At 42.2% G+C, this 25193-nt stretch overlaps 1 protein-coding gene across 4 annotated transcripts in view; it reads right to left on the bottom strand.

Moving 5' to 3' along the window:
- Nucleotides 1-25193, bottom strand: part of LOC114763427 (exostosin-1) — a 217719-nt gene that overhangs the window by 29202 nt on the left and 163324 nt on the right. For all 4 annotated transcript variants that reach the window (XM_028953118.1, XM_028953119.1, XM_028953121.1 and 1 more), the window contains exons 3-6: nt 15568-15661; nt 10525-10632; nt 6554-6673; nt 2841-2973 (exon numbers count right to left, since the gene is read on the bottom strand). In XM_028953118.1, the coding sequence (XP_028808951.1) occupies nt 2841-2973; nt 6554-6673; nt 10525-10632; nt 15568-15661 (455 nt within the window). The remainder of the gene's footprint in view (nt 1-2840; nt 2974-6553; nt 6674-10524; nt 10633-15567; nt 15662-25193) is intronic.

The raw sequence follows: 25193 nt of genomic DNA, 5'->3' as shown, positions 1-25193 counted from the left end.
ACGGGCTTTCACGTTTTACAGGAGCAACACTGTCAGCTCCTCAATACTGAGTCCTCACTAAATTGCAATTTCCTTGACTGCTCTGCAATGAATATTTCCACAAAGACTCTCCGGTTTTTAACTTACGCTTTGAGGACAGTTTCCAAACGGGTGATGGGTCCTACATGCCAAGTGTGGGGCTTGTTCGCTAGTATAAGGTCAAAAATACCCGCCTAGCAATACCTCATCATTTAAGATCAAATAGTAAAGTTCTTGGAATTTAATGCTGTGCCCAGCACCCAGACCTGGGACTGATTTGTTGCCTTTGGATGAGGTTTGCATGGGTTACTTTTGCAGGTTCTAGTTTCCTCACATAGTCCATAATACGCAAAAAAGGTGAACTGATGATGCTATATTGACCTTGATGTGTGTTTGGTCACCCTGAACTCACATATGAATCCTCTGGATAAGTTGACCTAAATCCTAGACAGAAAACGAATAATCATAACTCCATAAAAGTGTTGTTAAGCTGTGCTCAAAAGACATTTGAAGGGATTTAAGAAATCAAAAGAGTTACAGCAGTTTTTGGCAGAAGTGGAAGTAAAATGTTAAAAAAAAATTTCAAAAGTACAATTTCAACAGCAGCTGCATTCAATTAAAATTTCAGACAAATAAAAGATAATAAAAGTTTTGCAAGTGTACAATGATTAATCTGTCGCTATCAACTATGCGGTTTAAACCTGACAGCTCTACTGTTAACTGAACAACTGAGTTGCGACCACAAAGGTGGCAATGAAACAATGATGTCTGTAACGCCAGCGACTGAGCAATGTCAGTCTCAGCTCCATAGGAGAAAGCATTTGCATTCTCATTTACATCACAAAATCAATTACGAAAAATACCCCCCCCCCTTTTTTTTTTTTTTTTTTTTTAGAAGAAAATCATAGTACTCTACCTAAGGCAGAAACTTTCTTCTTTCTTTCCATGCTGGCAAGGCTTCACAGCCCTCCAGCTTTCTGCACTTTTAAAACAGCTTCAGAGGAAAACCTGTCTGTATTTTGAAGCTCACAACAGGAACAGGAGGCTGGCAACAGGCAAGAGGGAAAAAAAAAGAAGCTGACTGAACACGGTGAGCCTGATCGCCCTTACAGGACAACAAACGTCCGTCCGTCCATGTTCCAAACTCGTTTCATCATTAGAGGCTGGTGGGGATGCTGGAGTCTCAGCAATCAGACACAGAGTGTCAGTCTAAACCAGCGGATGTCTTTGAATGGTGGGAGGAAGCTGGAGCAGCTGGAGGAGTAAAGTCCATCAGCATCAAGAGCATTGCAGAAATGCCCATATGCATTGATTAACGCATGTAATTTTTTTTCAGTATATTTTATTTAAGCCTAATTAATCATAATTTATTTTACATTTAATACATACTCAAGTCATAATTTATAAGAAGTTAATGCTTCATAAGAAACACGTAAAGCCATAAACATTGAGACAAATGAATGTTCAGGCTGTGATCTTAACACTAGACACACGGTAAAGACCAACTATTTGATCATGATCATGCCACAGACATACAGTAATTCAAGGGGTATATGACATTTTGCCAACTTTTCAGAAGAGTATAAATGAAACATGGCCACATTTTAGATGTAAGTTTGTGTCATGATGTTTTAAAGGTTAATAAAAAAAAATATATATATATAAAAAAAAAAAAAAAGATATTTTTTAGCCAACAACTGCTTCTGAGCGTTTCACAAAACAATATAACCTGCTGGTCAACCACAGATTATTTTGATGAGCAATGGCTGGAAGACTGAATTTAATTTCTTCACAATTTATTGATATCTTCTACTACATGCTTCATCTTTAAGCAGAAAAAAGGTAATTGCATGTGACTAACACTATTGTTCATCCAGCTTTGCAGGTGGTTGGAATAGCAACGTGTATGTGGTGTCAAATCCAGCATCTCCACCCCCTCCAGAGTGGAGTGACTGATTTACAGCAGAGGGAACAAGCTTCCGTCTGAGTTATGGCTTTGTTGCTGCGTCCCTCAACATGCAGAACTAAAAGCAGAGTACTACACTGGTGTGAATCTATAAAAGAACTGGTACCTGAAATCCAGACACAGAAAAGATGGCTGATCATTCTAATGAAACTCAACCAAATAGAGATGCCTGGTCTCTGATGCTGATAAAGTTTGCAGACAATTTGAGTTCTGATTCCAGTAATTCCAACAATAATGCTGTTTCAATACAAACTGTTCATGAAGAATGTTCACAGGAGGAAACCCATGCAATGCTTGCATAAAGTACATCATAAAGTACATGATATCACACACAAGGTACAATATAGTAATGATATAGATCGTACTTATATTTAAAGCAGGGAGATGGGAGCCGGTGAGGACAACATAAACCGGGAAATGAGATTGGGGATGGGGTGATCTCTAGTGGTTTGAGTCTGTTTCAGTGGAGAGATGACACCTGCCATACACACCAGCTTTCTTCTGTAATTCATTTTTCTTTGTACCTGTCTGAATTACTGACAAGCATGGCATATGCAAATGAGAAGATGGGCGACATCCCATGTCCTATTATTATGATTAATACAATTCATTTATCTTAATCAATTGATAGCTCAAATGTAAACAATGTGAAATTAAAAAAAAAAGAAGTTTATCTTTCCTGCACACTACTGAACCGACTTTCTGCTCTATTTGCTGCCAAGTGCCTTCATACAAAATGAATCTGGACACCTGCTATTATTATGCTATTACTGGGCCATTAACATGCAATTAACATACAATAATCTCAACAGCCAGGCTGTAATTACGCCAGCATTGACATGCGATGGGGACTCACCCAGCGTGGAGAAGTAGAAGGGGAACAGGGAAGGGTCGGTGGAGAACTCCGGCAGGGTGTACAGACCCCCCGGCAGCGAGTTCCACATCAGCCTGGACCTAGAGATGTGGGAGTTCACTCGGTCCTGGATTATCTACAAAAGTAAACATGGATTTGGGAGAACTGAGCTGAAACAATCTATGCCATGGTTTTGTGTGTGTGTGTGTGTGTGTGTGTGTATATATGCAAAAATCTGATGTTGCCTTAAACATGCCTTAAAAACTGGATTTAAATCGAACAATCTTTTTAATATTTAATATTAGTTTTGATAGAGTGCAGAATTCATGTACGTGGACATGAAAAAATAGCAAATTAAAATTAATAAGGAATATAATCCAATAATGAAAAAATAGAGCCTACAAAGGTGCTTTGGTGTGATGTTGCCAAGAGACCCCTGGAGGCGGCTTAAAATAGAACCCATTCTGGCTTTTGGCTGAAGGTTCTTGGCTCTGAAGTGTTGGGGCTCCATATGGACACGTCCCTCTTTTTCTCGCCGAGACACTGGTTTTCCAGTTTGCTCTCAGACTCTGGGCTGCTGGTCCTAATTCATCAAGAGCTTCTAATTAGCAAATAAACCCCATTTGCCAGAGCAGGGAATCCACCCCCAAGGGTGTAGTGTTCATTTATGATTTCTAGCGCAAAACCAACAAAAATCCTCCACATTCCCTCTGTGTGCACAGTGTCTGACATTTTATCAAGGTTTTAGTTGTTTTTTAGTCAAGATTTAAATACTGTTACGTTTTATTCAAGGTTTATTTAAAAATATGTTAATCTAGCACTATTTTAAAAATGCATTTGCTTTCATTCTTCTAAAAAGACTAATTATAACCTTCATTGCAATGCCATCTAGTTGATCATTAACAGAGATTTTCTCATTGGTATTTTAATTCTGTATAATGCACAAGCAACTGCAGTTCTGTTTAATAGCTGTTGAATGAATGCAGTAGCCACCTTGATATTGTCAGAGAATCGCTGACTGTGTCCATCATCTGTGAACTGAACGGCAGCGCAGATGGCAGTGCTGTTTGCTTTGTATGGCGTCTAAAGGCTCCTCTAAAATGGCCCATTCCCTCCATATTAATGACTTCCAGGTAAAAGTTTCTGATGCAGAGTCAGTTATGTTCCAACCAACAGCACAGGTAATGGCTGTGCTGCAGCTATGCTAAAGTCCGGATACTAAACCAAATAATTTTTTTTTTCTTTGATATGAAGTGGATGTTGGCCAATGAACCCTGAGAGTATAATCACAGTAAAAGGCAGTGGTGGCCTAGCGGTTAAGGAAGAGGCCCCGTAATCAGAAGGTGGCTGGTAAGAATCCTGAGCCACCAAGGTGCCACTGAGCAAAGCACCGTCCCCACACACTGCTCACCAAGGGTGACGGTTAAAAGCAGAGGACACATTTCGTTGTGTCACAGTGTGCTGTGCGGTAGTGTCTCCCAATGACAACCACTTCACTTTCACTTAAGAGACAGTGGAAATGCTGAAAGGAAGCTTCAGGAAATATGTGATCACACCCATTCATCCAGACTGCCTGTGTTGAACAACTTAACCGGGTGGGTGAACAAAGCAATTATTTCTAGTGGGGACTTCTATTGTGAAAAGCAGCATAAAGTGGAAATCCATGTTTCATATAATACGGGCCAATCAGAACAGTGGAGTTGACATAATCAATATTATTGAACAATATATCTATTTTTTTCAGAGCTGTCAAAGTTAAAACATTAATATGTTAACAACACGTCAATGGCAACATTTCTTGGTTTAACCCTTTGCGCTGCAAGTCAAATCCTTCCTAGCTGGCTACTGCAGCTACAGTGGGTACGGAAAGTATTCAGTATTTTTTATTTTTTGTTATATTGTAGTCATTTGCTAAAATAACTAAAGTTTATTTTTTCTCATTAATGTAATGATTGGACTTGATTAGGAAGCCTCTCCTTAGTGCAAGACACATGAAAGCCCACATAGACTTTGCTAAAAAAGGACTCCAAGATGGTGAGAAATAAGCTTCTCTGGTATGATGAGACCAATATACAACTTTTTGGCCTTAATGTGGAGAAAACCAGGTATGTGGAGAAAACCAGGCACCACTCATCAACTGTCTAATACAGTCCCAACAGTAAAGCATGGTGGTGGCAGCATCATGCTGTGGTGGTGTTTTGTAGCTGAAGAGACAGGATGAGTGTTTCTATCGAGGGAAAGGTGAATGCGGCCAAGTATAGGAATATCCTGGATGAAAACCTTCTCCAGAGTGCTCTGGACCTCAGACTGGGCCGAAGGTTTACCTTCCAACAAGACAATGACCGTAAGGGCACAGCTAAAAAAACAAAGGAGTGGCTTTACACCAACTCTGTGACTGTTCTTGAATAGCTCAGCCAGAGCCCAGCCAGAGCCCCGACCATCTCTGGAGAGACCTAGAAATGGCTGTCCACCAACATTTACCATCCAACCTGCCAGAAATGGAGAGGATCTGTAAGGAGGAATGGCAGAGGATCCTCAAATCCAGGTGTGAAAAACATTTTGCATCTTTCCCCAAAAGACCAAAAAGGGGCTTCTACTGAATACTGAGAAAGGTTCTGAATACTTAGGACCATGTGATATTTCAGTTATTCTTTGTTAATAAATCTGTCAACAAAAATGTCAACAATTCTGTGTTTCTTCTGTGTTCTGTGAAAGTAAATAAGATATGTAGCGCTGTCTAATGAAGTGAAGTGATTGTCATTGTGAAACACTCCAGCACAGCACAGGGTGACACAACGAAATGTGTCCTCTGCATTTAACCATCACCCTTAGTGAGTAGTGGGCAGCCATGAAAGGGACGGTGCTTTGCTCAGTGCCACCTTGGCGGTTCAGGATTTGAACCAGCGACCTTCTGATTTCCTTACCCACTAGGTCACCATTGGCCCAGTCTGGATGTCTGGATGGGGAATAAAACCACATTGCCACTTTTTTCATTTCTCATGCCTTAGAGAACGATGGGTAAAAATAATATATCAGAATGCATTGCGAAAGCTCACATACCAAGTGGCAGGTGCTCACTGTTTTCTTAAGTACAATGCAGAATTGTGCTTAAAAACAATATTTTCAATTATGAAAAGAGGGAAGGCAAATATCTCTTTCTGAACAACTGGTGTAATTGTGCAAAACTGTAGAAAAAGACTGAAATAAGATGGACAAATAAGATGAATTTGATTATCATCCAGGATTACTGAGGGACCACGGGAGGCGGGTTAAAATAGAAAACACTCCCGCCAACCTCATCCCCGGCAGCCGCCTCGCGACAGACATCACTTGTGTTACACACACGCACACAGCGGTGCATGTCACCAGAGTCACCTCACACCACAGCAAGAAATCTAACACAACAGCACGCATTGTGCTGGGATGAGAGGAACCTGGGAAAATCACACAATTCTGTGGGCTGCCGGTACTGACCCGACCAGCATGCTGCGTCCGGCCTGCACACAGCTTACTAAGGATGAAAGAATAAAGCGTGAGGCCGTCCACGAACAGTCCTGTCAGGAAGACACAATGTCAAAGCAGGGCTGCGGACTCATGAATGTTTTGCGTCAGGCGTGGCCCAGCGGTGGCCATCAATTCATATCCTGAAAGAACCCATCCATTACCACATGCTCCCCGACATCTGAACGAATGATTCTGCAAATGGGAACACTTACCTCTAATGTAGTTAACACTATTTTGGCTACCGAAGAAAAATAGGCGTCCCACAGGAACTGCGTCTGTTGCCGGAGTGCCAATATTTTGTCATGGTCCACAGATCGGGTAATTGAAGGGATCTGTGAGAGGGAGAAGATGAAGATGTGAGGGGAAAGGGGGAGAAGAAGGAGAGGCAAGTGTGAGAAATTGAATGAGGTTGGGGACGAGGTTGGGGACGAGGTGGGCTGCGCTCCGGGAGGGACGGTGACATTTCCCAGCTAGTCTTTCACCCGTGGAGTGCTGTCACAGCAGGACCCTCATCTGGGTGTTGGCGCAGCGCCTTGATGACCTTTTTCGGTGCAGCAGCAGTATTAAACGACAAGATAAACCTCACGGTTGATTGTGGAACCACAATACAAGCACAATAAGCAAAAACCAATCAATCAATCAATCAATAAAATGTTCCTAAAGAGGAGGTGTCAGTGTGTTGAAGGTAAACATACCAGCAATACAGAGGCTGTGTAAGTGTGTGGATGTGTATGAGTTCACAGATACACTCGGCAAATTTTTGAACAGTTTTCAGCTGAAATGTTTGTGTACCTGGCAACACCGCTTGAGCTGCTTTGCATTGTGAGGCATTGACAGGAGGGGGGTTAAATTGTTATACTTGATGTATACTCCCCACACAATGAACATAGGTCTCTCTCTCTCTCAACTCTGTGTGTGTGTGTGTGTGTGTGTGTGTGTGTGTGTATGGTTCGCAGTGCTGCCACTTTTCTCTCATCAAATGATGAATTATACAAGCAGGAGAGCCAATAAGCTGCTGAGACTCTGGGACCCCATACGATCAGTGTTCAGGGACCACATTACAGGGCCACAGGGGAGCAGACAGCAGGACAATGAAGCAACACACTAAGGCAAAGACAAAGCTTTTAATTAATAAGGGGGATATAAATAATTCTAATTAACTGACATGCACACACACATATTGTAGCATTCTCCTGCGCCTACTCATGCACACAGCCACACTCAGCATAAAAAACGCTATGATCTAAACAGAAGAGAGTGTACTCATGAAACGAAGAGACAGGACAGATGCAAAGATGGACACAGCCAGTGAGACACATCCAGATCGATGGAGAAATAGAAAGTGAGAATGAGAGAGAGCGGCTGATGGAGAGACAGACACAGGCAGATTCTGCATGAGAGAGTGAGAGACAGGTAAGACAAAGAGACAGTGGCAGACACATTTTAAGAAAGACTGAAAAAAGATAGAAATGAAGACAGAAAGAGATAAAGGGGAAATATTTTCACGAGTACAAGGTGAAGGGCGTCCGCAGTATTTAATTAGATAGATAAAACCGGAAGAACTACTCAGTAGTTATCTGTATCTTGAAGAAGAGAAACAAACTACCATGTTTTGTTGGTGTGTAATTATTTTGATATGATCTAAACATCCCTAAAGATTTATTCATGTAAATCCTGAGGATGCCTTTGGCCTTACACTAGTGAACAAGCCCCCCGCTGCAATTATTGCGGCACTTTGTACTTTACCGCTAAAAAAATAGTGTCCGAGGGGAGAAGGACAAATAGATAAAGTGACAGCCAGACAATGTGGGAGACTGATAAAAAGAGACAGACAGAGAAACGAGAGAAATACTGATGGAGGGAGAAGACAGTGTCAGGCAACAGTAACAGATGGAGAGACCGTGAGACAGACAGACAGTATATGTGTTGCAAGCTACTACTGCTGTGTTCTGCTGGAGGTTGCGCTTCACTCCTCAGTTTAATTGAATGTAACGAGATTCTGTTTCTTCACCAGGTGCACCGACTCGGTTCCAACGCGTAGGACGCGGAGCGGCGGCTCTTCCTTAAACCCGTCGTCTGTGTCCCGGGCAGATGTGCGCCAAATGGAGCCGGCCACTCATTAAACGACCTGGCTGTTGTTCCTCCTGGCAACATGGTTAATAACGCCTGCCGCTAATGGCTCTCGGTTATTCATTTCCACTGCGTCTCTAATGCGCTGTGTCTGCAGGCTGAGGCATTAGCCGGAGTGAATGATGTTGGTCGCCCTGACTCGGTGACGGCGCCTCAGTCAGGTTTAAAAGTGGTATCTGCAGGCCGAACGCAACCTGTAGGTCTGAGGAAAGTGAAAACTGCTCCACTTTGTTTGTAAGGCAAATGGCAAAATGCACAAGGCGCACGGACATTTATGAATAAAATGCCACAGTCTAAATAAATAACTGTGTTTGTCACATTTTAAAGTTGTAAAATTATATAAAAATGCTCACACCATGTGAAAAATAATCAGGAAAGGATGGGTCTCACGGGTTAGCTGTATGAGAGAGGATGGGGGAAAGCGTGATAAAACCGTTCAGACAATTCCCTCCATTCTCTCTCCTCTATAAACCCCAACACACCCCACCCCCCAGCGGCATATAATGTGCTCATTCACTTTCATGTCTTGGGTGACATTTTGTGCCTCATATTTCAGAATCCCGGCTTTTGCTATATTAATTACCCCTCTGCCTGTGAGCCATGGAGGGCCAGATATGCAGCAGCTGCTAATAAGTTCTGTAATTAAACCTTATAAATACCATACTTCACGTGGGACGTGTCGGTAATGAATGGCAGTGTTTATTGATAAAGGGGTGGGAGCTGTGGGGCTGGATTAATATGCCCAGGTATTGTGGCGTCTGATCACCCAGTTAGCCTCCTCCTTCTCACTTGCTCTGACTGGATGATGTGCTGTAATTTGATCAATATCCTATAGCAAATCTAGCACAATATCAGCAAATATAAAGCAGTGTTCTGCAGAAAACTCTGGATGGACATTTTAGATTTAGTTTGTTTTTTTCATGATGACACAATCGCATTTGTTAAATGCCAGTCTGTCATTCTGGGCACTGCACAGTATTAAAATGTCAGTCCAATAGCCACACAGCTAAGGCTGTCACGATTAAAAAATATAAATTACAATTAAATAGTACAATGGAAAATTGTGATTAAAGTGCATAAAACTGTCTCAATGTTTTTGGCTTTTTGTATGTAATTTACAGTGATTTTCTATGATGATCTGTGATTACTGGGAGAGTGGGGATGTCTTCATACAACAATCCAAAAAGGGTTTCGGAAAAGAGAAATATTCTGCTCTTTAGACCCATACTACATGGGCTCTTGTGGGTGAATCTGTTCTCTGGCCACTCTTGGCTGGAAGTGGCCTATAGTTCATTCATCATTTCTCCTTCTCTTGCTGTTCATCTGGCTGCTATCATAATTGGTGAATCATACATTTTGACCTATATTTGTCTTAAAATTTGTATCAGTAGATGGGATTAAAAAGGAAGACTAAAGTAGTCTAATTAATGTAAGCTAAAATTGCACATGACCTTAATAAAAGCATTGAAACATTGTTCATCATTGGGGGACATGTACCAGTTGTTTACATTGCTGTGGTATAGTAAATAGTACAGTGTTTCTTGTTCTCAAGAGTGGAAAGTACCAAGTCAGATGAGGAGATTGAGACAGAGGCTGGAGGGAGTGCAGGAGACACAAAGATGGAGCCAACAGGATGAATTCAGAGACAGAGGTCACACTGAGGGATGGTGTTATTTTTTAGCACATTGTACGGATAACGTATAACGTAAGTGTCACGATTGGGTGCAGCTGGAGATGCACCTGGCACCAATCTGCATGGCAGCAGGGCGGTTATAAGGAGCTTCTGAGCAGCCATTCAGGGCTGCGACGACTTGTGTGTACAGTAGTTTTCAGTTCTGGCAATCGCCACATGCCTGCGGCTTTGTTTATGTTCTCCCCTTTTTGTTTCCAATTTTATTTTGGCCCTCATGCCTGTTTTGTTTCGTGTTTAATAAATCATTGTTTCCCAGTATGGTCCCGCCTCTGCTTACAAATCTCGGTTCATAAATGAATGTACAATGAAAGAATAAGCGAGAATTGTGAAAGATGAGCTCAGACTAGCATGACACTGTACCTGTAGCAGGAGCCTCTCGTCGCCGATGATGACCGCTTTGCTCCAGTCGATGACCTCTGAGAAAGGAAGCTCCCAGCCGTTACTGAGCAGCACTGGGATGCAGGCAGCCTGAGGGAACAGAAGTCATTATAAGTTCAAAGGTCATATGAAATCTCACATTGTGACCCCTCAGCACCTCAGACCATAGCTCCTTTTTATTCATTATTATATTAATGCAATAAATTAATTGATTATTTTTCTGTGATTTTGCTGATTTCAACTAAAAATTATTAATAATATAATTTATAATATAAATTATTACAATTTTAATTTTTAATAATACACTGATTCGGTCGGCAGCCAGATAGACAGCAGATGCTTGTCAATTCATGCTGTGACCATTAAAACCAGAAAATACAAATGCAAAAGTATGTTTTGAAAGAGGCTATTTTTTACAAATGCAAACTTCACTTGCAAATGCGTACATGACAGCATGTCAACGGGACCAAATTTCATGGAAGTGAAGGAGAAGCAAGATCCTGTGGACTGTTCTTGTTTCCAGTTTAACTGTTAAGGCACCAGGAATCAGCACCACAGACGGAGCATCTCCACACGATGCTGTATGTGAAATGGAATAGGTAACTGGGATCCACAGTGGCCCCTGTGATTAGAGGATAATCAATACATGATTATTGCCATTACTCACCTGACGTCTAAGAATATTTTGTAACCTCTGCATAATTCACGCAGACTGCCTACGCCGTGGGACTGAACAGCAGAAAGTAGCAGCAACGCTTTGCTCTGGCATCATTCACACAGGCCTGACAGGAAATGTAGCGCTGGCCGCATCCTTTGTCTTTAATCTCGCGCTTGATTGACATCGGTAAAGTGCGGAACCCACTGGCAATGCGAAAATTGAAGGGAAGCGGCAATGATGGACGCTGCAGGCCCATGAAATGCTGTTGTCAAAACCGAAGTGCATCTTCACTGACAAAAGCACAGAGTCATTATGCTCTGTGTTCCACCACCCTGACAGAAGGAGAAAAGAAAAAAAAAAAAAACACAGAACACGTCTTCATTCATCCGCTTATGCCATTTGTTTTTTTTTTTTTAGAGCGAAAGTGTCAGGAAAATAAGCTTTTGGGCCAATTTTTACACGATTTTATTGTTCACACAGACAACTCTCAGAAAATAAAAAAAACGGACGTACACATTTTACACTGATGTGGAAATGAGAGCGACCTATAAGCACTCAGAAAGGGCTGTGCCGAGACAGCAAGATGATTAGACATGTTCGCTAGCGAGCTCAGAACAAGCTCCCCACCCAACCAATTTGCTTAAGCAAGTGTGTCTTAAATTCAACCGAAAACAACCAAGTAAACGCTCCAATTAAAAGTGCAGAGGAAGAAAAGAAAAGTGCAGCGCAGTGCCGGTGCTGATTTGTAACGACTGATTTGCTCTCGAGTTTAAAGTCTTGAAAATCAAAATCCAAAAACAAACTAAATTTCACTGTACTTAATTAATCACATCAAACGCTTTTGGGAACAAAAAGGTTAATAATGTAATAATTCCTAAGCAAAACAGTAATAATCATACAATACATACTACTGTTCGAATGTTCAAAGGCTTAGTGGGTGGTAGTAGCCTAGTGGGTAACACACTCAGAAGACCCAGGTTCAAATCCCCCTTACTACCATTGTGTCCATGAGCAAGACACTGAACCCTGATAAATGCTGTTGTAAATGTAAATGTAATTCAGAAAAGGTCATTTGAAAACAACAGTTCTGTCTTCCAATTGATGCTGTGTTCGCTAATGCTAGCCCATCCCTTATAGAAGGTTATTCGATTATTTGAAGCTGAGAGCTGAGAGCATTTGGACAAATTAAAGAAGCAATTAAAGTATGTGGTGTAAGTAAATGTGGGTTTGTTAATGATTATTTTATTCCTTTTGCATTACTTTATTTTCTTTTTAAATGATCTTTCAAACAAAATTTTTGTTTTAAACTTAAAACTTTCAATTGCATCAATGTTTTTTATTCAATGAAAATATAATACACTGTTCAAAAAATAAAGGAAACGCTTAAACAACACAGTGTAACTCCAAGTCAATCACACTTCGGTGAAATCAAACTGTCCACTCAGGAAGCAACACTGATAGACAATCAATTTCACATTCTGTTGTGCAAATGGAACACAAGTGGCTCAGGTTCTGCAGCTCATCCAAGATGGCACATCAATGCGAGGTGTGGTAAGAAGGTTTGCTGTGTCTGTAAGCGTAGTGTCCAGAGCATGGAGACGCTACCAGGAGACAGGCCAGTACGTCAGGAGACATGGAGGAGGCTGTAGGAGGGCAACAACCCAGCAGCAGGACGCTACCGCCGCCTTGTACAAGAAGGAACAGGAGGAGCACAGCCAGAGCCCTGCAAAATGACCCCCCAGCAGGCCACAAATGTGCATGTGTCAGCTCAAAGGATCAGAAACAGACTCAATGAGGGTGGTATGAGGGCCCGACGTCCACAGGTGGGGGTTGAGCTTACAGCCCAACACCATGCAGCACTTTTGGTATTTTCCAGAGAACAGATTGGTAAATCCGACACTGGCTCCCTGTGCTCTTCACAGATGAAAGCAGGTTCACACTGAGCACATGTGATAGACAAGCCAGAGTCTGGAGACGTTATTGGAGACCCCTCAGGAGACCATCCACCACCTCATCAGGAGCATGCCCATGCCTTACCATGTAAGGAGGTCATACAGGCACACACCACTGAGCCTCATTTTGACATTTTATCAAAGTTGGATCAGCCTGTTCTGTGTTTTTCCAATTTCATTTTGAGTGTAACTCCAAATCACTTTATTATTATCAATATTTTTGTGTGATTTTATTGTTCACACATTCAACAATATAAAGTATTTAAGAATATTTAATTCATTCAGATTTAGGATGTTATATTCTTATGTTCCCTTATTGTCTTTGAGCAATGTATACAAAAAATAAAAGATTAACTATAGGAAGTTTATTTATTTTATATGTTTTTCATTTTAGACAATATTCAATAACACTCAATTAGCTATTAATGATGAATTGAAAATGATCCAATTGATCCATGGTTCTCTCTGTAATTGGTGAAGAGGTTGCAAATATTCGGCTGTTTATGATAACCCGAAATGAACAGAGTTTAGTTCGAATCGTATTGTCCCACTTAATGGACTTTAGCCTAACGCCACTACAGTGCGGTGTTATGCAGACCATTCACCAAAAGTTCACCAAGTCCTAAATTGAAATCCCAGACTCGGGCCCAGGGGATCCAGATCCTTGTTCAGAGCTCAAGAAAAACCTTGTAGGTCGGTCGGGTTCGGGGTTCCGTCCCCGTCTGGCTAAATCCTCACTGCTCCGAGCTGTAATGCTTAGCACAACGCTTCACCACTTCTTTAGAGTGAGTGAGAGAAGAAGAAAGAGGCCATGTTGGGAGTGCTCTGCCTCTCTATCAGCGATGGTAATTGGAGGGTGTGCCGCTCAATCCGTGTTGCGGCTAATAAGGCCTTCTGATGTACTGCTTTCAAATTGGCCCCTTGGAACTCTAGATGCTGAGTGACACTTCCTCACAGCAGAAAGACTGCTGTTCTTCCTGTTTTGTGTTTCTTATTAATTCATTCTTAATTGGCCGCCTTACGCTCACAATTACGATACAGTGTTGTTTTAAAAAACATCATTCATTTTGTTCATCTTTTGGGTTTCTAATAAAGTCCTGAATCCTTAATGTTTAGTGTGGCCTTTTGTACTCTAGGAGACATGGACCAGACAGTGTCCAAAAATGTTAATATGCCACAAGAACTAAGAACCTACATTAGTTCAGTATATAACATCCACCAATAGGGTTACAGATTACGATCCCACCCTCCATTTCACTGCATGTTCTGAACCTGTGGTGGCCATCAGGATCACATTACCACCTCATCATAGAAATTTGAAATGCGTCCTTCATCCCGCTTTGTTCTCCTGGGCTGCTGTACAAGAACCCGTTATATTGGCTTGATTTGGTGATAGAGCAGTGACTGGACAGTGACCTTATTTCAAATGTCACACTTGAAAACCTAGATAAAGAAAAATAACAAAATGAAGACGAAAAAGGACAAAAGGGATCGCTAAAAGAAAAAAAGGACGAAAGGTATTGTGAAAATTATGTGTGTTCTAACGCTGCTACAAGGTCTGGGTATCAACGTCTCCTGCGTTCCTAATCTTAAAAACAACAAGGATGGAGTTCTCCCAGCAGGATCTCTCCATGGAATTACTTAATCCACCAATGATTATCCAATAAAAGACAAATTAAAGGTCATTCCTACAGGACAGGCTTTGACGCTCATTTACCAACGAGACGAGAAATCCAGTTTCACGGAACACCCCGCAGGCACCTCTCCCATAATACACCCCGCTCCGGAGTCTCTCGGAAAATGACCGGCGAAGTGATTACATTGATTAAAAAAAGAAATAGGTGAAACAAATAAATACTGTTGCTTTTCTAAACCACTTAGCCATCTACCTGCGTTACAGCGAATTAAATCAGCCAGATTCTGCTGTGGTCATCACGGCAAACTTAATTTTAACTAACGGCTGCGGGCAAGGCCGTAAACCGCAGTCTCTAATGAAAAGCTTTACTTTCGCAATGGATGACAGGAATTGCTCAGCATTCACAAGGCATTTAGGTGCATTTTAATAAAGGCCTTAATAAGCGGGGTTTTTTTTGCAGACAGAGAGGGGGAAGAGAGGGAGGCAGAAATGAAGCAGGTGCTAATGAAATGAAAGTGGGTGGATAAAAATAGCCCGACTCGTTGTGGCTACTGCACAGAAATCTTCTCAGGGCTGTTTTTTTTTTTTTTGGTATATAAAAAGATGACAGGTTGTCAATACCAATAACCCAAACGTGGCTGCTCTGAGCCCAGAGGGCCTGCAAAAGAATATGTCTCGCCACAACCTTGCCTGCCGACAACCACGGCCAGTTACCAAGGGAACCACTCAGTGGACTGGTGGGGAAAGCATCTGGTCTGGGTAAGTTTAGAAAGACGAACCTGCAGGGCCTCCAGGAAGCGGAAGGAGCCCAGTCGGCGACCTCGGGGCACCAGGCAGAAGCTGGAGTTGTGCAGCAGCTCCTGGTAGCCAAACCTGCCAAGACAGAGAAAAAGAAAGAGAGAGAGACACATATCAGTCAGCTGTCACAAAAACACTCACATGCCTTGAACCGTGAACTTCTCAAGGTTATATAAATAGATGAAAGAATGACACAAAGCAGCCAGTTCTGCTTCTAAAACTTGATTGGCCAGGTTTTTATATGCACCAACAGATAATATATAGTGTTAACATTGTTAATTTATTCATATTTAAGATATATAGAGATATTTGTGCGGACCTGCAAAATAACAAACGACTGCACATTTTTTAAGTATGATTATCCAATCCGTTTGAGCATGTGCTAGGAAACATAGACCAGGCACACTGAAAAGCATCACCTCATGCATCTTCCTATAACGCCTCATTTGGTGGGAGGGACTGATTAATGGGTTCCCACACGTCCAAGAAAAACGTCTCCAGATGGTTGCGGGTATAAGTGGAATGCTAACAAAGTGACGTGAATCGTACCTTTAACTTTCACAGAACATGAGGAACCTCCATAAATTTCCCCCGCTCTGCATCAGCATGCGTTTGAAAAGCAAAGCACACAGAACCAAGCATCGGATCTTCAGGTGCAAGCGAAAATCACATTTACGGCATTCAGCTAACACCCTTGTCCAGAGCGATTTATAATCAGTAGTTATAGGGCAACGCAGGGTTTAAGTGTCTTGCTCATGGAGTTTGAACTTGAGGCTTTGTGGTTCCGTGGTTCACAGGCAAATGTCTAACCCCCTAGCCACCCCACAAATATCCCATGCAATGATGCAAAAGATTTTAACCCATAACTTGGACCCATTTCGCAAATTCACCAAACCACTTATTTTATTTTAATTTATGTAATATCACAATGGATATTATGTGACTATTTTAATTCAATAAATCACATTTTCTCCCCAAATTACAATTTCAGTACTGATGGAATAACGTTTGACTTTCTCTCTTTTGCGTCACCTCGTCCAAGCATATGGCCAGTTCTAAAGTGATGTAATGCAAACACCATTTCACCCACTGTCACTGCACCAGGAACTTCTGGAAAGGACTTCTGTAAAAATTAAAGCTGCATGAAAACTCTGTGGAACGTTTAAAGTGTTCGTGACACCTGTCATCTGGGCTCTTCTGGGCTAAGCTCCATAAATGTGACACATCTTTGAAAGAAATGTGAATATTTCTGGATATTGTGTGATGTGAGCATGGCTGGTTTGACTAGGGGCTGCCTTAGAACCTTCGTGAGGACCCTCTGCCCCCTCTGTGCCACTGGACTGCCAGCCCAGAGGGACTACCGATTAACACTTAATCTGTCTGGGGGATCGACTGCCCTGACAGCCTTCAGACTGCCCTTTGAGAGTGTGTGTGTGTGTGTGTGAGTGCTTCTATAAGTATTCCTGCAGTGACAGTCAACTGTCATTGAATTTCTCTTATTTTTCCTCCCTGAAAAGCCTTGCTGAAATCATCGATGCACCCCCCCTCCCCCCATATCCCGATGTCAAGAGTGATTGGTTTGGAGGGAGTTAAACGTTGTTTGAGTGGAGTGCTGTTTTTTTCAGGACCCTGGGAAATAAAGCAGCGATTGCTGAGCTGGGAGAGGAGAGCCGGCATGCCCTTTAGAAGCTTAACCTGCCCAGGAGCCCACAGATGAAAAACTGATGCCATTTCATTTGTTTTTAATATGAGCCCAAGACATCAAGAGGACCGGGGCAGAATACTCTTTTGGGTCCGGCAAGTAAAAACAAGCCTAATAATTCTCTTGAAACCTGTCTGGGGCTGAGCGTGTGTAGAGTGAAGACGCATTGCCTGCTGTTCTCTGATACGAATTGCAGAACGCTGCCACTAGGGGGCTCCTGCACTGTAATGTCACCTGTACAGCATTCTCCCAACAGCCACAACACTGCAGTGCACAATGTGAAGTGGCACAGGCCAGCTTTTATTGGGACTTATTAGGAAGCCCGCAGTCAGTTCTAGACATTGATGGGTTTAAACAGTCATGACAGAGGACTGGATTCAGAGAATCTGCAGAACAGCTGGTCTTGATGGATGTTCTCAGTAGGCAGATGTTCAGTTGGTACGGTTGATGAACCCGCAACCGGGTCATGGGTGGCCAAGGTTCACCGCCTGTAGGGGTAGGTGATGTTCTGGGCAATGTTTTGCAGGGAAGACCTTGATCATTTGTGTGGATATAAAAAAAATTATATATATATTTCAGTGTTTATCTTATCTTATTGGAGTTTTATTATATTTTTCCTGGTTGTTCCTTGTTTAATATCAGTAATATCTGAAAAGTGAAATGGAATGACTTCTTTAGCAGTCACCTACAAACATTTTTTGCCAGTTTCTGATTATGTTATTTCTGAACGTACCATCTACCTCAACATTGGTACAGACCACAGGAACTACAGCATGGCCTGCTGGCATACTGGCTTCAGAAATAGCTTGAAGAACACTTCAAGTTGTTGATTTGGCCCCTAAATTCCTCGATCCGACCGCGCATGGGATGTGCCGGATAAACAAGTAATTTCCTTGGAGGTCACGCCTTCCAGGACTTAAAGGATCTACCGCTGACATCGTTTTGCCAGATACCGCAGCAGACCAGCTGGGTTCAGGTCCGTCAAGGTGAGGCTAGGTAAGAGGTCACAATAAAATGGCAACTACGTGAATTTCAAGCACTAGAATTTAAAGCCTGAATGTTCTTGCTCATTATATTATTTGTTAGAAATACAAAACAGAACAGAAGAGCAATTTTATGCTATGTACAGTTCATTTGCTTGCTGATATTTAATGTTGTCTTCAGATCTGAGGGGGTGTATCTGTTATCCTGTAATTCACCTCGCGACAAACCCCATCCCGTCGGCTCAAAACAACATTTATGATTTTTTTCCACACATAATCTCTTTTGCGGCTGAACAAAGTCATTCAGAAATTACACACCATTAATAAATCACCGCTTTCTTCTCCCATCCCACTTTTACTGTATTCCGCGCTCACATTTTGACACATGAAATAGAATCCACTCAGAAATCAATAAATCCTGTCCTGTGCATAGCCTCTCTGAAGAGGAAAATCCAATTATGAGAACACAGCAGCAGAGAAAGAAAAAGAGGAACGAGAGAAAGAGCAGGAGATTAGTGAGGAGCACTTCTTGCAGAAAATAAGAAATACTGAATACCGAAAACATCGCACTGCTATTAACCCACCGCGCCCATCATGCCACGTGGACTTTTAACAGCCCTCCTCATCAAACCCCCACGGACGGAGAGAGAGAACTGCCCTTCACCCCAGAAACGCTGACAGAACGTCAGATAAATAGAAGAATAAGAAAACGTGAGCGGTTCGGTCTCCTGCCACGGGGAGACTTTCAGAGTAACATCGACGTTGGTGTTAATTTCAAATATTTTTTTTTTTTGTTAGACAGAAGCTTCTTAGCAAAAAGACAACACTGCAGCCAGCTCTGTTTTATCAAGCCGAGTTCGTGGCACCCTAACAGCAAGCCCAGGGCAGCGAAGAGAAAGCCAGAATAAATAAATAAGTGAATAAAAAAAAATAAGGCCTGACACAAAAAAGCAAGAGCTTCCCCCTGACTCTGAGGGGAGCCCGTTTGCCTCTGGCTGGCCTGGGGATTCGTGCGGTTCAGAGGGTAACAGGCAGGCACTAAGAGGCAGAGAGGAGGGAACGCGAAGCGAGGGTCGGGTGAAGACGTGGAGGCTGGCACAGGGCGCTGGCACAGGGCGCTGACACCGGGCGCTGGCACAGGGCACTCGCTAGGCCGCCGCTCCTTAACGCAAAAGACCAAGATGCAAGGGTGCCCGGATCACCCACAGAGAAAGGAATCAGTCAGGGGAATCGATCATTTCTTTCATTTTTATTATAGAGCAGATTTGTGACTGCATTTGAGCGCCGCTAATTTATGACATTAGCATGTATGACATGCTAATGCTAGCTATCGAAAATGATAAAAAAAAAAAATGAAAGCATTGGAATAAAACTTGTTTCTCAGCTCTCGGATAATACTAGCCAGAAAGCCAGCCAATAAACAGTAACCCTTGTTTTTTTTTTTATTTAATTAAAAACTAGCTAGCAACTACCAACCTAGCTAGTCAGCACGGATGCTCTATGTTGTTATTTAGCGTTAATCGGGCCAATGGAGAGAAACGTTACATTTGAAGTCCATTCGTTGTTGGAAAATCAATATGGAGTACACAACTGAAGTTCTATCTCAGAATGTTGCCAACATGTACTGCGAAACAATCTCCTTGTGAACTGGAATGCTGTCAACTCGGGTGTGACGTCACTCCGAGCTCCAGCATCTGACAGTTGAAGTAAATGGAACCTGTTGATTAAATTGCTCTCTGAGATCTTAGATTGCATTTTTCATTAGACCTCCCTTTTGAGACTGTTTAGTCCTGCGTTTGGATTTTGTTTCAGTCGTGTCGTAAATGTCCAGTCTCCTCTGCTGCTGTGAGCTGATCTGGTGCTCCAGTGTGGGCACTGCGAAGGACGCTGAAGGACACCTGTTTGAGCGACAGCCCTCCTGGGAGGGCTTCATAACCCCGGCGAACCTCCCGTTTTTCTACTGGAAATAAATAAATAAGCCTCCCATCCACTCAGGATCTTTCAGGATCGCCTTAATCCCAGACAGAAGTGACAGGCCCGGCTGTGCACTCTCCCACAGGCGCCCGGAGCCAGCAACAAATACCACGTTTAATTCCAGAAATGTCAGCCCAGGAAAACATCTGTATTACTTAGCATATTTATCCTCGAACACTGCAATGGTGCTGCAGTGCATGCAGGTGACCGTGGGGGGTTTGTCCTGTATACGTTTAATGTAAATGTGATAGAATTCTTCATCTGATCAAACCGGGACAGAATTACAAGATTCAGAATTTGAACCAAGCAAGTGAAAGAAACATAATCTTTGGATGGCCATTAATGTCCAAACAATGAACCGTCAACTTGTATGTTTTAGTGATTCGGTTCGTTGAAGGACGCTCAGCGGTGAGGTGAAGTGTTCAACAAGCCCACTTGAACACATCCCTCTACCATCATTCAGCCTCTGTTCTGCACACTTGCAGTTCCACCATTGTAGCGGCTCCAAGGCACTTTTTCTTACATTTCTTGAAATTCTATTTTCCACCTGACAGCAATGAATAAATTAAATGCTCTGACAACAAGAAGAAAAGAAATAGAAAACCAGTGGCAGTCGCGGGGCTGTAATACCTTGTCCCGTCTTTTCATATGCCCTGAATGCAATGACTGGATGCCCTACCTGTCTGTATGCCTACCAACCTGCCTGCTTTTGCCACCCTTTGTGCATAACCGTATTCGTCAACCAGGCTCCGAACAAGTATTGTGAAAGCCACACATGGCCGGTATGAAACCACAAAAAAAGAGATAGTTCTCTTGTGTATTACGTAAATGTTAGGTGTTTCATTATAGATACTCAGCAAAAATATGGAGCAAATATGGTATAGATGGAATGTTTTAAATTATATTGACTTATAAATGAATGTTGTCTGTTTTACTGTGATGATGTATCAATGCTCACAACCTTGCTTTCATTTGTGTGGTTTCAGGTTGGGGGGATTTATCAGTTGAATACTTTCTTGATCATTGTTTTCAAATCTCTTAGTGCCTTCTCCAGCATTGCGTGCTCTATAGTTAACTCTACGTTACTGTAATTAGCATATGAAAGTATGAGAGTAAGATGGAGAATGAAGAAAGATTATATGTGTCTGATGTCTATTTCTAACACTGAGCTTGTCCTGTTGTTTTGCATACAATATGATCTTACTTCTTTTACAAAAGACTGGACCTAAAGGTTCATTGTGGAAGTGACTACAATAATACATTTCTGTAAAATTGCAAAGCTTGAAGAATGACCCCAGCAGGGTGCCGTACAGCATCCCTCACTGAGACAGACGACAGCAGGCCATCGCTTTTTCAGGCAGCGGGCGACGACATTCCCAATTCCTCCATTCCATTTACCCCTGACTGACTAATTCCACCACATCTTCCCCAAATCCATCTGCAGCAAAGCATATTAAAGTCTACACCTGTACGCAGCCCCATGGCTCCCACTACAACGTAATACCTACAACAGTGCAGGAGTCTTAGAAATAATGAAAAACTTTTATTTTTTTACATTTTCAAATAAAAAATTAGGCAAAGAAGCATGTATGTAATTTACTCTGGCAAACGGCTCCATAATTTACCGTAGAAGGCTTTTCCATTGGCTGTCACCATGTCTAATGGAGACTTATATCCTTCTTTCTAAGGCTTCTAAGCTCCAAAAACGCCCAAACAGCATTTATTTGTCTCACAGAAAAAGTCTATTCTTTTGGTGTCACCTTATTGGTCAACAATAAGGAATTTTGTGCCTTCAACATTACAGATGACAAAATCTAGACTTCAACATTGTCTAATTTAAATGATGTACAATTTGCTAATAGAATTAGCTGGAATTGTGTTACCTCTGTACAGAATGTGCTGCTTTCCAATGTAAATATGCCATTGTAACAGCATTATGCTATAGACCATGCACCCCTGAGGTGATAAGTAAAATGTTAGGCCTTAAACACATCTTTGCACAATTAAGAGTGTTAGGACAACCTCTTTCTGCCTTGTGCTGGCACAAATGTCTGTTCATTTCTTCCACAAAATAAACATGGGATCTGTGCGTAAATGTCATTCGCCCTTCCCGCTGTGTGCAACACTGTCACAAATAGGATCTAACAGTTGTGGACTTGTGATCAGACGGTTGCAGTGATGCCACTGATGTCACCCTTGATCAAGGTGCCGTCCCCACACACTGCTCCCCGCCTTTCATGGCTGTCCACTGCTCACAATTGGGGATGACTTTTGCAAATAATCACTTTTACTTGAACTCTTTTAAAAGAACTTTCCACAGCTCTGTGTGTTTTGCATGGGACGAGATCTATGGCTTCTTTTTTTATTTGCTCTGACCCTCTCATCCCCTGTCCTCTCTCCAGCTCGGGTCTTCCATAATCCACCTCAAAGCCCACATTTTACAATCAAATTATTTCATCGCTATTTGACGCCAGCGCCCTAACTTTCTGTGTGAGGCCGTACCGACAGGCTGGGGGGTCAGGCGAATACACCCTGCCCGTTCTACTCAGACCGCGGCCAACGTCGGGGTGAATTAACGATTGATGGAGAGGGGCCGCGACGCCCCCACTCCCTAATTGAAGGCTTGATCAGTAGGTAATGGCGGAGCCTCTCAGCACCATCCAGGGCTGAGAGTGGAGTGGGCCATTATGCTGCGTGAGCAAATCCCGCCAATTCATCTCAACTCGTTTGAATTGAAAAGCATTGAACAACTGCAGCAATTTGGGGTGTTTACTCGCCCGTCTGCTGCCAGCTTGTGGGCAACAGTGACGTGTATGCACCCTGTCCTCGCTGTTTGGGGTAACGGAGGAGATACTGAGTCATTTTAGCAGATTCGTTTTCTCAAACAACATAGTACTGTTTGAGGTGTGTCTGGATCTGGACTTTGAGGGTGCAATTACGGGTTGAGAGTTGCCAAGGTTCTCCGCAGTGGAAATGTTACCCAGCTGCTGGTCCTGCATAGTGCAGTGTTTGAATGAAGTCACTTACAACAGACCTGCTGAGCAGCTGAGGACTCCCGTCCATTTTAAACCATGACACTTCAACGTTGTTTCCGGTCATGGTATCATTTCACTTCTTTCCTTTGGATTATGCTGCACATTTTCCCCTTTAGCTATCATGTGACAAAGACATTGAAGCTTAGATGTGACACTTTCAATGACAGCATAGATCGCACCATGTGACCGTGGGCCTCCCTAGACGTGTCCTAGATCTTATAAAAGGGTGGCCTCGCATTAATCCTTGATGAGCATCAGAGCGATTAGAGGAGAGTCCCGCTGTCTTATTTACAGTCCAGTATAGTGGCTACCAGTTTCCAAAAGAATAAAAAAATAATAAATAAAAACATCAGACAAGCCTAAATAATGAAACAATATGGTCCTGAAATAAGACTTTATGTGTAGTCAGGAGATCGGAACAGTATATACTTCAGAGTCCCATCTGTTTGAACAGTAAATACTGCAAAATCGTTGCTGTTTTAATACTTTTACATAATTTTCATGCCCCGGGAATACATTACTAGAATGTGTCCAGAAGAAGGAGAATTGATCAGGGTGGCCTCTGGCTAAGACTGGTGCTTCCATATTGCTAGTGCCTAGAGGTCCCATCCTGGGACCTGATGGCTACTCTCTGTAATCTTTGTAAGAGCCTGCGGCTGGGGAATGTCATCAATCGTGGGTGACACCACATAAAACCACAGCATAAAAACACAATGATCATCACTTTGTCACTGCAATTCATTCAGCAGGGAAAGATTAGTCTCTGTGTTAATAATGACAGTAAAATGTTTAAATTAAATTAGTCAGTTTAACATAAACCTTTATTTCTGTTTGAAAAAAAAGTTTCTGCCATATTTAACATTTGGTCAGTGGAACAAAGTTCTAGACAACTTGCTCAGATTGCATTTTACCATGGTTAAATTTCTCAAGGCTATTATACATGTTTAATTATAAACGAGTATTATACAGAAGCACTAAAAGTCCATGATTTAGCTGGTTTTAATTCCTCTGTTTTGCCATGATGAGTAATTTTTTCTTGAGATGTAGATTTATGTCTACCACAAAACAACAAACTTGTTTTCCAAAAATAATGTCATCTTCATATGTTGGAATAATAAATGTGTCGTTTGACCATAATTATTGAGTATTTTATTGAGCGCTCGAAATACGAAATTAGCTCAAGTATCTCTCTGCCCCTTAAGGCAAAGTTTAATGAATCATTCATTCTGGTGGAACCCAAGAGCTATTAATCAGCTTCCCAGTCAACAAAATAACATCCACTCAACGTCCCCTAAAGGTCCCGTCTGAATGTTTTCTAACCGTCATTTTAAATGGTTCCAAGAACATCTAGAGAATATTGGAGAGACCAAATGAGAACATCAATATGGACATCAGTGACGTCTGGGTAACGTCCAGCAGAGAACATTGGGATGGGGACCAATTGGGGAATGTCTGGGGAATGTCCTTTTTGATGGGTTGACAACATTTCTACAGAGACACTCCATTCAACACAAAAGAACAGCTAGCATGTGCATTTCAAAAAATATATTTTTCACTGTTCTCATAATTACTCATAATAACTTCAAAATGCACTTGAAATTGTAGGTGAATTCTTCATTCTGTTGCCACTGTGTTTTTGTTTGTCTATGTTAATTAATGTATACCCTCGATTTAGCTGTTAGTGACATTGCTGTTACCTTGTTATTTGGAATAAATGGTCATGAATTCTCAGAACAAATCGACACAAGAAGCCATGTTACCCACAGCCGAGTGAAACATTCCCACAGAACCGAGGCTAAAACATCAGATGTGTCGTTATGAACACGTCCCCACCCAACACAGCAGCAGCAGGGTTGATCTTCGCTCAGCAGCTCTTTAAAGCGAATGCTGCATTATCAGGCTGATGGCTCATG

Source organism: Denticeps clupeoides, chromosome 14, assembly GCF_900700375.1.
Source record: "Denticeps clupeoides chromosome 14, fDenClu1.1, whole genome shotgun sequence".
Taxonomy (NCBI): domain Eukaryota; kingdom Metazoa; phylum Chordata; class Actinopteri; order Clupeiformes; family Denticipitidae; genus Denticeps; species Denticeps clupeoides.
The sequence above is the reverse complement of the archived record's forward strand: the minus strand, read 5'-3'. Positions and strand labels throughout refer to the sequence as shown.